Below are 15,465 nucleotides of genomic sequence, written 5' to 3'. Positions count from 1 at the left end.
TTATTCTATATATGTTAAAAATTCTAAAATATTTCACTTCATAACATTATTGTCATATCATAGTCCATAATTGTATTTAATAAAACAGCAAAAAATATACAAATGTTAACGAAACTACCAGTGCCTATTATCGAGGTGCCACACATACACACTGAATTGTGTGCAAGGCGATATAAACATGCATACGAACGCATACGGTCCTGTCCACAGATCAGTAACGAAATACGAAAGATGATTTATAATCTGTATTAAAAACACAGATTCGGATAAGTACTGAGCAATTGTTAAACGACACAGCGATTCTATACTGACAATAGGTAATATGCATATAATTTATCTCTAATATTATATATCTGATATTTTTAGTTATTAACTAAATCCATAAAACGCCATATAAACAGTGCAAAATAATGGAGGGAAATTAGAACTCTCAAAACGCGTCATCATTGGTCGAAACAACAAATGACGTCACTATATTCAGACTGTATTAGTTAGTATCTGTGGAAAAATTTGTTCAGTTCTGTTACGATTTTTAGTGAATGATGACTGAAACTCATCTAAATTAACAAAATTTCTTATAACCACTATGGAAAGACTCAAAGACTCAAGGTAGGAATGGGAAGACGTAAGCAAAAGCCCGCGAAAATTTCGACTTTTTAATAATTCCAAGTATATTTTTCTACTATATATTTTCTCTACTGTACAACGATGTAATAATCAATTGAAGATATAGAAATATGCATATTCCCTATTAATGCACAGAAAAACATTATCAATGTAAACAATTTTATCTTTATTGCTATAGTCTGTGGTCTATGGAGTATTGCCATTACTTAGTTTTATTTCCAACATGCAACACTTTTGCTAATAAAATAAACTGTTGTTTAATATGAATTACAAAAATATAATTAAATTGACGGATAAAATGATTTTACGCTTAAAACTTTAACAACTCGTAAAGACAAATAAAATAATTGCACGATTCCCATATCACAGTGATAACACGCTGTACATATTGTGCTAATAAATTATTTATAATGGCAACATTTATAAGTTTTCCCTAAGCGAGGAGAATGTTAAGGCGATCTCCCGTAGAGTAGTTTTGATCTGGTCGTATGTCGCGAACGATATGCCCACAGCTATAGGTCCCTTAATCCAATTCATACTCAGACCTTTGAAAAATGCCCGCCAACCCTCAGTCCTGGAACCATTCATTCATTTTCTTCATCATCAATCAAAATATCATATTAATATCAATAATATTGAAAATAAATCTTAAATCTTCAATATATTTTTTTATATTTTTGGACTGTTTATATAAAAACCTTCTGTGCGTGTTTGTAACTAAACTCCTATACGGACGTTTAATGTTGATTTTATTAGTGTATAGCGACACTAATAAAACCACTATTAAACTTAACAGACACTCATAAAATACAAACGTTGTCCTGTCCACATCTTATATCCATCAAATTGTTAATCATTAAATTTCATCAAAATCGGTCAAGCCGTACAGAAGGAGTTTAGTTACAAACACGCACAGAAGGTTTAAACATAAACATTCCAAAACAATATAAGTTTCTCATAATACTTTCTATAATACCCTTATTATTTTTAATGTTTCCGTTTACCAAGAAAAAGTAATAATAATAAAAGCGGCTGACTTTTTAAAAACATACTTGGTTATACAATACATTCAGGGTTCAATCCTACAGCAAATCTTGGTAAAACAATATCTTACCTGTAAATATGTGCCAGCGTAGGCAATATGGCCGGGTAGGGGTATGTGCCATCAGGCGCTCGTTTTGCGGTTTGCATGCGCCTGCGCACGACATCTAGTGGGTAAGATGACGTTTGGCCCAAAGCCCCAGCCACACCCCCAAATAAAACATTTGTGAAGCCGTGAGGGGTTGTACCTGAATAATCTGAAACAAAATCACACTTTTTTTTCAAAATGAACTGAAAAATACTGAAAAAAAATGTGTACACACGTAAGAAGTGAAACTTCTTTATGACCTTATTTTTCTAAAAATGATCTACTATATGCAACTTTACAGACATTGGTTAAATAAAGTTAAATAAGATAAAGTTTAATAAAAGGCTTTTATTGTCATAGACATGAATACAAACAATATAATTATTTCATTTTACCTTATTACTACTAAGATTATTATAGAATTTCATTAATTGTAATAGAACTATTACTATCATTGTAATCGTTATTATATATTTTTGTTACTAATAGCTTCGAATCTCTTCGAATCAACCGTGGTAGTGACAAGAAAAAGATGGCACGTAACGGAAAAATGTGACGCGTAACCGAAAAATGTGACGGTATTTTTTCCAACGCCGATAAAGAAGTTTCACTTCATAAATTAAGCAATTCTGTTTAACATATAGACAGGTTTGAATTATCTAAAATACGTTTAAAAATGTTAGACTACATTGGTACATCGTTTTTATAACATACTCACTGGCGAAAACGTAAATAAATAAAAATATTCCCAGTACTTAGAATGTTTCTTCGAAGAACTCTACCATGAGTTCAACAAAGCATAAAACGCCATTTTAACGTACGTCAAATCAAATATTTTCATTATAAATCTTACAGTGCCTCTAGTAGTAACTAATCCTCATAGATTTACAGTGTCTATATATAGTGGCTTCAGCGTGCAACTCTCACCCCTGAGGTCGTAAGTTCGATCCCCGGCTGTGCACATATGGTGTGCACCAATTCTATGTGCGTATTTAACATTAGCTCGAACGGTGAAGGAAAATATCGTGAGGAAACCGGCTTGCCTTAGACCCAAAAAGTCGACGGCGTGTGTCAGTCACAGAAGGCTGATCACGTAGTTGCCTATTCGATTAACAAATGATCATGAAACAGATACAGAAATCTGAGGCCCAGACCTAAAAAGGTTGTAGCGCCATTGATTTATTTTTATATATCGTGTAAATTACTTACCAAGATGCCAATGCTTGAGCGAGTCGTACGTGAAGAATGAAACGCCGGCGTAGGGAATGACTCCTAGTACTGTTGCACCATATCCCCTAAAACATAACGATCAGATTTGTACTACAACTGCGTTAAACTCTTCCTTCTGGTATATCTGGTATCTCGTCAAACTATCCATCCAACAGTATATGCCAGGGTTAAGTCAATAAATATCGCGATCCAATATCACGATACCTGTCTCAATATACAGGTGGCCAATAAATAGTGGATCAAACGCAACCAGGGGTTGTTCCAGGAGGTCCTTAAACTCGAACCTGCAGGGTTATCATTTATTTTGCGTTTTTAAAAGAAAATTGACTTTTTATTAATTCTTATTAAGATTTGAAAAATCTACACCTGTAGCTTTTTATTCGAAGCACTATTGAGTGTTTTGAAGATAATATTAAGTTTTACGAAATGAAAATTTGAACTCGTCTTAAAACATTTGATTCACGACTTTTTGGCCACCCTGTATATTGAATCAACTGGTCGCACTACACATTCAATATATATTGAATTCAATATCGTCAGTAGTCAGAAGATCATTCTTCGGAGTAGACGTGATTCGTAATAATGGATGATAAAAGTAAGGCGTGTATTGCGGTATGGTCTATGTGCAGTTATGTACTTAAATTTTGTAATAAACATTTTATTTAATTGATTTTTTTTTCAGATTATTCAGGTACAACCCCTCACGGCTTCACAAATGTTTTATTCGGAGGTGTAGCTGGCTTTGGGTCAAACTTCGTCCTACCCACTAGATGTCTTGCGCTGGCGCATGCAAACCGCAAAACGAGCGCCTGGTGGCACATACCCTTACCCGGCCATATTGCCTACGCTGGCACATATTTACAGGTAAGATATTGTTTTACCAAGATTTGCTGCAGGATTGACCCCATGCCAAAAATACTTTACGTAAGTTTATTTTGTAAAAACAGTGAACCCACATACTCTAAGTGCTCAACCAAATCAACACACACACACACACAGCCAATAAATATTGACAGCTATTGATGAACCACAAAACATCTAGATTTCATGTAAATCTCTTCAATATTTATTCCTGCAGCGTTTACACATCGATAAATATTAACGAGATCTCAAGGATCAAGGTATATATTGACAGTCTAAATCCTGCCCATGAGTTAATCAGAGAATCATTATAATAGCAGCAGGAGAGCTTCAAGTACAAATCTAAAATTTCTCTGAAAAAAGAAAACTTTTTCTTTTCGCGGTCAAACGGTTTTGCTTACATGGCCGGCGGTTTTACGCAGTGGCAAACTCAGTCTAAAAAACTGACATGATATATTACTACCTACCTATATAACGTAACAGCCCCTTCTTCACTCAATATCCTTACAAAGACCGCCTTAAGAGATCTGTAGTCCGCTACAGCCATACGTGCTCTCGCCAAATCCAATGGGTATGTGGCACTCTGTGAGGTAACCCCAGCAAGGGATCCCGCTATCAGGTGACGAAAGGGCGCCTCTCTGTAATTTTTGGTCCATCTTGAAGAGTTTATCACGTAGTTTCATAACATGTACGCTTAACTAATTCGAAGCTTTTCAAAGAACTTTCCAATCAAAGTGCCTGTCTAGTTTGTCTCGTTTTTATATCAACAGATGGCGTTGCGTATACTGGCGCTTATTTTAAAACACGGTAGCGAAACGTAGTCGTAGTTTAGCATTTAAGGTTTAATAATTTGACTATTTGATTGATGAATTTGATAATTAATTAATAAGAAAATATTTAAATTTCAATAAATTACAGAACTGTAAACTGAACTAGACACCTATGGATATCCTTTGACGGGTGAAATAACTGTGTAAGCCTGATTATAAAGAAGTTAGAAAGGTATACGTACTGAGCAGTATGCGGTGTGTCAACAGCTAGCAACCGTTTCCATTGCTCGTGAGCTGTGAACTGTATCGCAGCGTACGGTATAATGCGAGCCATGGTCGCGCTGTTGCCACGCCATAACGCGATCCAACCCTCGCGAGACACGCTGTTCCGTACGAATATAACAACACCGCGCCATGTGTATGGTGTATTACTGAAAAACACTATTGCATACACAACTCGAATGTATAATATAAAATAAGGAATTGAGGCCATGAAAAATGACCCCAAAATCGAGAGAAAGTGCGAAATTTATTAGTTTAAGATAATATTGTTTTTACTAGTACTTTAAGTTTGTAAGCGCGTAGGAAATGAACAATCTAACAAACCAGAAATACAAAATGTAACTTTTTAACAACTAATTTTAGAAGACAAATTTTCTTTATAAGTGCTAGTATTCAGGGACGAAATGTCTGTTGGGGCTTGTTATGAATTAGCCTAGCTATCTTCTCTTATTTTAACTGTGTAGTGTAATAGTAAATTTCATTACAAGTGATATGAAATGAAATGAAACCTAACCTAACTCATTGAAACAATTTAGTAGCTTCTTTTAAGAAATATTTGCATGAATCATAAAAACTTCTATGATTTTTTTAGTAAAAACTGCGTGGTTGGTTTTTTTCTTTTTAATAGACATTGTTTTGACAGTTGGGAAAGAGAACGCACTAGTGTGTAATAGCCCACATCCCGAACGCTATACGTCCCTGCAATACGCCACTTTTTGAGCAACTGTATTAAAAAATACATTTAAAATTACGGATGGAGGATAAAACATAAGGGGAAAGGGTGGGTATACAGAGACCTATGACGTAATCGTAATGTTTTATTATACTTGACGTAATAAATTCTTACAATTATATAATAAAACTACTACTATTTCTTTTTGAACATCATTTTTAAAAAATACTTACGAGATTTGAAAGTTAATTTTGGTTCTATCTAGAGGAGCAATAGCGGTCTTCGCGAGCGCTCCTGCTGAAGCACCGGCTACCAATGACGTAACAACTAGCACTCCACCCGACAAATTAGGTTCTGCCCCTGAAAATTTAAATTTAATTTAAGTCTTATCATTGAATCATATTATTTGGTGAATGCGTCAACAGTAATTATTTTCTTTTTTACACAATTCCCACACATTGTCTATGCTTGAAGACGAAATACATTTTCGAGGATTCCTACAAAAGATTATCCATTTATATACTATTATTTTTGAGATTTGCTTGCTTTTGCTGACAAGACAGAGGGGGAAATAAATTGCAGTAATTCTCGTTACGTAATACTTGTACGGCCCTCTAGTGCTTAAATAAGTAAAGAAAACATTGCATGTCAATATTGATATACAAAGCGAAGTAAGTCTTATTATGACTTCACTCGAAAGAACCTAATATCCATATCCAATGGATAATAGGTTCTTACGAGTGCCGACGGTTGGGTTAAGTTCGAAATAATAATTAAAAATAATTAAAAAAAATATGATAGCAAGTAATACATGCTAATCATTCAATGATAAGACTTACTTCGCTTTGTATATCAATATTGACATGCAATGTTTATGCATGTAAATCTAAAATTGCAAACGTAATAGAATAGAAATGATATATTCTTGTATTGTAAAGAATTGTGAGCATAGGCCGAACATCTTTGTATGGAAAGAACTTTCGAGACTTAACTAAAATTAACGATTACGAATACTTGACAATTGAACACGTGCTCTACAAAAAATGTCTTTTGTCTATAACGAGCTATTCGATTGTATTGTTCGTGCGAAAGTGTCTGATCTCTATGCAGCGTAGTGCGGAAAGGGAATTAGCGTGGCAGTTATAACTAATATGAAGTTACTGCGCATCATTTGATTAATCACAAACAATACTTATTTTTTTTATATAAAGTACAGATACCGGCAAACATCTTGAACAAACGCAGAAGCGATATTTAGGTATTTCTGGGAGGGGGGGGCGGTGGTGCGCGGCGGAGAGTGACGTGTCGATCGCGTGATTGGTAAATCAGTTGACGTTTATGTCCCGCGCTGTGTACGAAGCGCAAACTTTTCCCCACTCCCTTTTTTAATGCCCAAGAAGTTTGCCGGTATCTGTATCAAGATGAGTCGAACTATAATAAGGTACATTTTTAGTTTAAATTAATTTTAGTTAGTGCTTCTTGTGTTACGTTTTTTTTCTCCACTTGTCTTTACCCTCGGTTGGTGTTTCCTGGATGAAATAGCTTGTTAGAAATAAGGCACCCCGTTGTCTAATAACTTATGTAAGTTGCTTTTTATGTTTTTATTTCTGACTCTAAACACATCTTGACAGGAATTGAATGAGAATATTACTTCAAATTAATATTAAATTAAAATAATAAATTTTGGTTTATCAATTATCACACATTTTTCGTCGTCTTATCGTTAGATATGATGCAATATTTATCTATTACTAGCACACGACGTATCTTATCAATAACAACGTTATTAATAAACAATAAACGCGATAACAGATAAAAATAAATTAAACATCACCATTGTCTATGAATCTGCGACGTCTGCGGTACAAATGGCGCGAACAATACGCAGTCGAATAAAATCGATTAGTCACAAAACGCTTTTGTTTATAACTTGAGAAGCTGTACGTAGTTTTTTAGAACTAAACGAAGTCTCGAATATTCCATAAAATATGCGTATGTAACTCGCAACGTAACGCGAATTTAGGTAGCGTAGGTTTGAGGATCATGCATTGGTTGGTACCTAGTATAGCTAAATAAAAAAAAATCCTTTATTTGCCTTGATAGTGACATGGTAAATTACTCACAATCGGCCATATCGAATTAGCATGCAAATGTCAAAGAAAAAAACAAAAAGCAGTAAACTATTTATATAATTAAACTGTTGGGTTCAGAAAAGAAAAAGAAAAGTTACACGAATTAGTCAAGCCCTGCTCGAGTTTTGAGCTTAGCCACATATTTTGCGATTAATTTTTATTCATGTTAGTTCTGTGTTCGTTTTAAGCCCACAATATAACAACTTCCTCGCTTATACAACTTTAAAATCTTAAACCTTTATGTTTACTTGTGTTTTCTAATTAAAAAAAAATTGTAATTTATAAAATTCAAATCATTTATTCATATAGGTAACAACCCTTTCCAAAAAAGAAATACTTAATAAATGCTTCTAATTTTAAATTTACTGCTAGTTCTCAATTCAAGGGCGTAGAACGGAAGAGAAGAACAGGCAATAATCTCTCCGTTACCCTTTTTAATCGCCAAGTTAGTATATAAACCTACCCTATGTATATTATGTGTCTGTTAACCGTCTAAAATTTAATCTATATATATAATTTATTGCTGTTCATTTGTCTTATTAAAACTCGACAATGACTGCCCGACTTCACTAAATTTGGTCTAGAAATATTTGTGGAAGTTCAGGGAAGGTTTACTACTAAAAATACTAAAATCAACACTGGAATTTTCCAATAAAAACAACTCCTGGAAATATATGTCTGTCGCATGAGGCCCGATCTCTTTGGACGATTTAAAAAAAATATATTATCTTTTGACACAAATGCATCTAGTAAATATAATACAGTGAAAATCTGTGTAACGACCTCGAAGGGACTAATATATAGGGGATATTCGTAACAACCGATGTACTAAGAGAATTACTAAGTAACAAAAAAATCCAGGCCGGACCTTTGATTTTGGTCAATGTAACCGGTATGTCGTTCTAAACGATGTCGTCGTAATCTGTTTTGACTGTAATTATGAAACATTATATACCCACCACGCTTTGCGCCCGTGGCGTTATCCGCTGCCATCCCTCCACCCTAGTGCCTGGCTCTTACATTGCGTAAAGGTCAACAAAAACTGAAACCAAAATTATCTCATTAAAATATGACACTTGTTTATAAAACGAAATTCAAGTCGATACCAACGTTCTTTAAATTCCAAAGCATCTTCATTCGAATCATTTCGAGTTCCTTCTTCCAGAAGATTCGAAACAGACGCTTCTGAATGCCAAAATAGATTACAATTGAACAAAAAAATTCAATTCATGCGGATACATTTATACTATCATTGAAAAGTTATTTCAACGCGTTAATCTCAAAAACTGTTCGATATGGTGACCTCAGAATTCAACATTTTTTTACTGATAATATCATACTTAATAGGCAAGTTTATCGGCTTCTGCGCAGAAACATAACGATTTTTGGGTCTATAGTATGCCGGTTTCCTCACAATATTTTCCTTCATCGTTTGAGCAAGTGTATGTTGGTAATTTAGAAAGAATAGTTAACTGGTCATGAGTTGGGGCCTGAGGGCTGAGCATCTTAGACTAAACCACTATATAAATAATGCTCACGATAAAGTAAATATTTTTCAGTCGATAATAGTATGATGGAACTGGTGTTCTAACTTCTAACTTCTCGGTGATTCTCCTAAGGTCGTAAATGCTTCCGGAGCTGCACACTTTTACAAAAATATTACTTTTATTAATTCATCTCGTCGTTAGAAGTCTTATATGCAATCATAAATAATAATAAAGCCTGCTATCAAAGCTACTTTAAAAAAATGTTTTTTTTATGTTACAGGAGTCAATCTGACGTTAAGTCATATCATCGTGCGTGGAATGTCCATGTCCTTAAGAATTGGTACATTCTTTTCTTTAAGGACCCTAAGTCGAATTGGTCCGGAAATACTTCAGTGGGGAGGTGGTTCCACATAGTGGAATAACTACAAAATTAATGTTAATAGGAATTAGTTGCTTCAAATCTCATTTAATCATAGTTTACTATAGAGAGTTAGAAAGAATTCTCTATTGTGAAACTCGTAACCGCTTGCCCTCCCCTAAATCCGGCCCTGAATACAGGGTAATAAACATATTCGATCGCTGTCGTGGCCTTGACACTATGACACATTAACTAGTTAAGTGAATGTGTTCGATAAAATAAAGGTGGTTCGCATTTACGCATATATGTAGTTTGCAGTATAAAGTAAACAGCTGAAACAGAACAACGCTTAGGCAACTAGTACTATATAGTTAAAACGCATATCATTTAAGTAAATTTATAAGACGCGGGATGTCTAACATGATCACATATCAGACTTTAAGTGGTCTTAAAACACCTTTGATGGAATGATTTAACATTCTGTTTATGACACTCTCACGGCAATGTAATGAAAACTACACATTTAAAATATGAAGATGTTGAAGCGTCACATGTAACGTTAATTTATATGTAAATGCGTAATAATTCCTAAACATAAAGATAGTTTTTACAAGAAGAAAAGACATCGAACTTATGTCAGGCCATCAAATCTTTATTCATTGTGGGAGTAGAGGCACTAACATGATAAGAGACATACTGATAGCAGTATTTGTATGGACATATTAATGAGCAAATGTTGTTATAAATAAAGATACCTTGTAGCTAAGGGCTAATTATCTTTATTAGTAGTCACCTGTTTGTAAAAATGCTCAAATTCTTTCTAAAGAATTAGTATAGATAACTTTAATATCGATCCAATAAGAAAATTAAAAATGGTCTCTTATTGCGCACAGATGTCTATTTGATGTTAAATATTGTTGCGGAATTACATACTTATACATCTGTAGAGATTATTTAATAGAGAGATCTCATTCAGTTGCCTATTGTTTTGCGCTGCACTCTTAGGTGGGAAAGCATTATGCTGGAATATACTGATTATATATATATTTTTGTTATGTGGTTGCTTATGTGATAATACAAATGTAGATAATCTTATTTGAAATCATAATATTATATTCTTAAGTGAGTTTTATTAGCTTTACAGCAATAAATATTAACAGGAGAAGTAATAAACATAAAGCAAACATTAATATATATTGTTCCTAAGGTACTGCCAATACACAATAGCAATTATGTAATGTTTTTGGCTAAGCACCAACATATGTAAAATATTTATTTGCTATGAGATTCTAAAATTAGACAAAATATTAACTAAATTTTAAATTTTCAAATTAAGAGAATTGGCTTTGATATAAAAAGCACTAAAACAATGTATTTATATTAGGATACTTGTAAACCAGTAAAGTAATGTGTTCATTCAGAAAGATACTTCTTTTATATTTAACATTTCCTTTAAGCAAAGTAGCTAAGTCACTATGGCATAGCAGATTTTTTAAATCATTCTTGCTTAGATTAAATGAATATTTAAAAGAATTATACAATTCAAGATTATTACATGATTCTTGTAATTTATGTGGTAGTGATAGCTAATTCTGGACTGGTTTGTGTTGTGTTGGTACCATGTAATAATTTGTGTAGTTAAAAAATGTCTTAGGTTATATACTCAGGTATCATTATCTATACCTGAGTATATAATTTAAAGTAAAGTAAAAAGTTTAATAGATTGTGGATTTACATTAAATAACATTGCTATGTAAATGAGCTGGTACAAAAGACCGCAGATATATATTAACGCATTTCATAATTATTTTAAGTAACGGTATTAGAAGGTCAAAGTACAAATACTTACCTTGGAACATTAATAGGACTGAAAATTATTTAAATAATACCTTGATATATATTCGATGTACTGACGATTTCTGCACAAACGTGGTTTTATAATTGCGTATAAATAAAACTGTACTATATCACTTTTATCAGAACTTTTAATAAGTCAAGGCGAATTATATTCAAGACAAAAAAATATCTCAGTGGTTTTAAAAACAGAAAACACATAAGCTGCGTCTTGTAATAAATTTCATACAAAAGTAACACTTTCTATAAACTTCCAACTTAAAGATTCCGAAACGTGAATGCAAAAAAAGTTTAACGTAAATAATATTTATTATTAAAATCACTTATCACTATACGCTTAGCACAGATTAGATTGACAACTGACTGCCTTTTTTCTTCACGACTGATTTTTTTTTTCACATAATATGTTCGCGACTGATGAGGTCATAGAATATCACCATAGACAGTTCAGCTAGATGACTGTAGTAAGGGTAAGATTCAAAGATACTCAACGAGCTAAGTTTGTTTACGTCAAAAAGGTATTGGATTTTGACAGGGGGGAGTCTTAACAAAATATATTTAAAACGGACTAGTATTGTTCTTTGTCGATATTTTTATCAATAAAATTAAATAACCTAATGTAATTACAATTTTATGTTTATTAATAATACCTAGTGTTTTTTTTATTATTAAATAATATACAAAAATTTACAATAAATCAATTAGGGTATTAAATTATAGATATAACAAGCTAGTGCCTGTGACTTCATCTGCGGGGGATTAGTATTTCGAGTAGCTTGTATTAGCGTGGCATAGAAAAGGACTAACATTACGAAATTGATGTCTTTTCACGACACTTTTTTGTTCGGTATGGGTTATTCTATAACTTGGTTTGTCTGAGGAATATCAAAACTGTACCCGTCTTGTCCATTTTAAAAAATATCATAAAATCTACGAGTGGCCGGAACTCTGGTGAGACGGCCATCGTGCGCCTGAATAAAAATGTGCCGAGACACAGTTTATTCACTACTAACTACTAAGATATTTCAGGTATTGAGTCGTCTTTCATGATCACCACATGGTACACGATCTGGGTGCAAGGCAGAGAGCCTTGTAATTATTGCTAGACACTCTTAAGCCATTTTAAATTCGTTATGATCATGTAGAACTTTTTGAACTGTGTTCCTTTCCACACCTGGTACGTACAGATAACGCCTATCAACTTGTCCTTCCTCATCACCCAAGAAATAAACTTGCAAAAAATTTGGTTACGTATTAAAGTTGAAGTCAAAAATCATTTATTCATATAGGTAACACAATGTACACTTATGAACGTAAAAAAAAGAAATATACATTAAACGCTTATAATTTTAACGGGCGTAGAACAGAACTGGCAATAAACTCTCCGCCACTCTTTTTAATCACCAAGTTTTTTTGTTTTAAACAAACATTTGTAAGGAGCTGCACCATGTTCCACATGACATCTTAAGTAATTAAAATATTAAAATAAATTAAAAACAAAGATATATCTCAGTTTGTCAAAGATCCTTTATCAGCAGGAGGCATGGTGAAATAGAAGCACGCACTTACATTCTCGTGGGAACAATACGCAAATACATAGCGGAAATAACTATCATCACCGCATACACGAATTCAAGTACGACCAGTCACTACAAGTAGCACGCGTTCACGGATATCACGCTTGGGCAGCCATCGGCCACCTCACCATATTTTGGGAGAGAGACAACTCGACTCTTGGACGCATTAGTAGCGGGAAGCAAAGAGCGTGTGTATATTGCATGGTATATTCAGCGGCGGCCTTAGGGGGTGGCGAACACGGTCGATTGAAAACATCGATAAAAATGGTACCTACATACTTTAGTTAAATGTAAATAAACTGTATTAAAAATGTTGTGAATTTTCTTAAAATGTGAAGGAACTTTTTCTCCAACCTATTATTATTATATTGTATAAAACGATGATCAAAAAACCTCTACAAAATATTTATTTACCGAAGGTGACTCTAATCCTGATCCAGCTAAAAACATTCCTTACACATCATGGGTGCAGCCACCATCAATAAGTAAAAACACTGAAGATGATGATGAATTAACTACATCAGTGTCTCTTAGGGCACCATCAAAGCTATCCAGTCAAGAACAGGAATCTTAGCCCGAGTCTATATCTACATACATGGCTGCCACAATTGAAAATCTGAATCTTTAAAATTACTCCGGTTTGTGGCCCATAACAATTACTGATGTAGACCGAACTGAGATTGTATTAAAAGGTCCAATCCGGGTTAAAGTTGATTTATTTCCCGTAAATGATAATGGACGGCGATTCAGTGAATATCATTATAATAAGATATTAGTCAACGGTGAAATGCTTGACAGGCGCTGGTTGATTTATTCCCAAAGGATGCCATTTACTCCTTTCCGTGTCGAATATTCGGGCTAGAAAACAAAGATTTGATCAAGTGAAGTTATTGGAAACCCTGTTAGGGTTAATTTAGAGAATGGTTTAAAAAGCTCACTCTTGGCGCAGTCACAAATTGAACAAAGGCAACAAGTAAAATTGAAGTTAACATCTGACACAGATACGAGTGAGACAAGCATCACATCAATTAGAACAGTTAGGTATTGCAAATCTGCAGAGGCCAAAGATATGATAATAGTGACAATATGCGTGGTGAAAAAAGTAGTGTCCAAAAACGTATTCTTGATAATAATCCACATGCTTATTTTTTAGCTTGTGGGAGTCATAGCTGGAATCTCATCCTAGGAGATGCAGCATCGTCTTGTGTCCAAGCAAAATCTTTTTTTGGTTTGCTACAAAGGTTGTATACTCTGATTGCGTGCTCAAGTCAGAGGTGGGTTGTGGGTTATTTAAAATGCTCATGAAAAATCGTTATCGCATAAACCACTCTCTGAAACTAGATGGGAGTGCAGGTTAGCATCGGTGAAGGCCGTTAAATAGCAACTAAGTGAAATATGTGATGCTTTAAAGGATTTAGTAGAAAATACAACAGATTGTCAGTTGGTCAGTGAATGCCATTCTATAGAAAAGGAACTAAATACCTACGAATTTCTAGTTTCACTTGTCATATGGTAACTGTCATAAACTTTATTAACCAGAGATATAAACATTATCAACTTCAGATATACTTATACTTTATTAACTTGAGAAATAAAGCTTATTAAATTGAGATATAAACTTTATCAACTTCAGATATAACTTTAACTTGAGATATAAAATTTATCAACTTGAACAATAAACTTTAATAACTTGAGATATAAACTTAACTGACATTACCCCACTATAGTAATAGTCCCGAGAATTATTGCTACGACACCTGTTATAGTTGGGTCTGCTGAAAGGAGGTTTTCCAGGATTTATTTCTTGATCATCAATGAGGAATTTATGAGCTTAAATTAATACTTCACCCTGCTGAAAAGTTCTCTAAGTAGTGGAAAAATCCAGAAACATTGCAGTCGACCCGTCTTCGTAACACTATTATTTCAATCGAGAATAATGTGGTTCAGTCATTAGATTATTGTGCTTTAATTAAAGATTTTACCCTTAGGAAAAGCCGCAAACGCCAATTTTATAATGTCATCATTAAATCATTTATGTATTTGTTAATTCTGTTAACCTTTGAATGTAAAATATTTTATTTATCTGTTGTTGTTCTTAAACCAAACAACCAGACCTCTTTTCGCATCACATACGTTTCACGTAGAACAAAGGACCTGGCGCCTGGAGCCTCGTAATGGGTAAGGCCGCCTCTGGGTATATTTGCCCTGAGATTGTAAAACTCAGGCAAAATCCTGGATTTTGTGAACACAATGTTATCAGCTTCAAAAGATGTCATATGGAAGCATGTATTGTATTTCCTTATGTTTTTTTAGAAAACGGCGAGACTTATCTGTTTTGCTTGACTTATTTGAAAAAAGTTCTTCGAAAGGACAGGATCGTCTATTGAAGAAAGAGCTTCTTTTCCTCCTGAACAACACACGCCTGCAGCTTCCTTTTTCCATTTAAGAGCACCGCAAAATCCTCATTCTTGATTCAACGATTTTA

General features: G+C 33.8%; 1 protein-coding gene across 3 annotated transcripts; it reads right to left on the bottom strand.

Moving 5' to 3' along the window:
- Nucleotides 1-355: 355 nt before the first annotated feature.
- On the bottom strand, nt 356-11,786 carry LOC123715238 (mitochondrial coenzyme A transporter SLC25A42). 3 transcript variants are annotated; one of them, XM_045670176.1, is made up of 8 exons: nt 11,399-11,786; nt 8,664-8,746; nt 5,806-5,932; nt 4,860-5,048; nt 4,315-4,485; nt 2,966-3,051; nt 1,742-1,925; nt 356-1,201 (listed from the first exon to the last, which is right to left on the bottom strand). In XM_045670176.1, the coding sequence occupies exons 2-8, from the start codon at nt 8,695-8,697 to the stop codon at nt 1,048-1,050; spliced, it is 945 nt and encodes a 314-aa protein (XP_045526132.1). In that variant the 5' UTR covers nt 8,698-8,746; nt 11,399-11,786; the 3' UTR covers nt 356-1,047. The 3 variants fall into 3 exon arrangements, with proteins under 3 accessions (XP_045526132.1, XP_045526131.1, XP_045526133.1); XM_045670175.1 differs by having other exon boundaries at nt 11,439-11,785; XM_045670177.1 differs by lacking the exon at nt 11,399-11,786 and adding an exon at nt 8,815-10,695.
- Between the last annotated feature and the right edge of the window lie 3,679 nt (nt 11,787-15,465).

The sequence above is a fragment of the Pieris brassicae genome, chromosome 10 (assembly GCF_905147105.1).
Source record: "Pieris brassicae chromosome 10, ilPieBrab1.1, whole genome shotgun sequence".
NCBI lineage: Eukaryota > Metazoa > Arthropoda > Insecta > Lepidoptera > Pieridae > Pieris > Pieris brassicae.
This window is presented reverse-complemented; position numbering and strand designations above follow the sequence as displayed.

Coding starts and splice junctions, on each gene's coding strand:
- LOC123715238 (XM_045670176.1), bottom strand. CDS start 8,697: ATGGCAGCGGATAACGCCACGGGCGCAAAGCGTG. Junction 3,052..4,314: donor GGGGCTGTTACGTTATATAG/GTAGGTAGTAAT, acceptor GTTATGTTTTAG/GGGATATGGTGCAACAGTAC. Junction 1,202..1,741: donor ACGCTGGCACATATTTACAG/GTAAGATATTGT, acceptor GAATGGTTCCAG/GACTGAGGGTTGGCGGGCAT.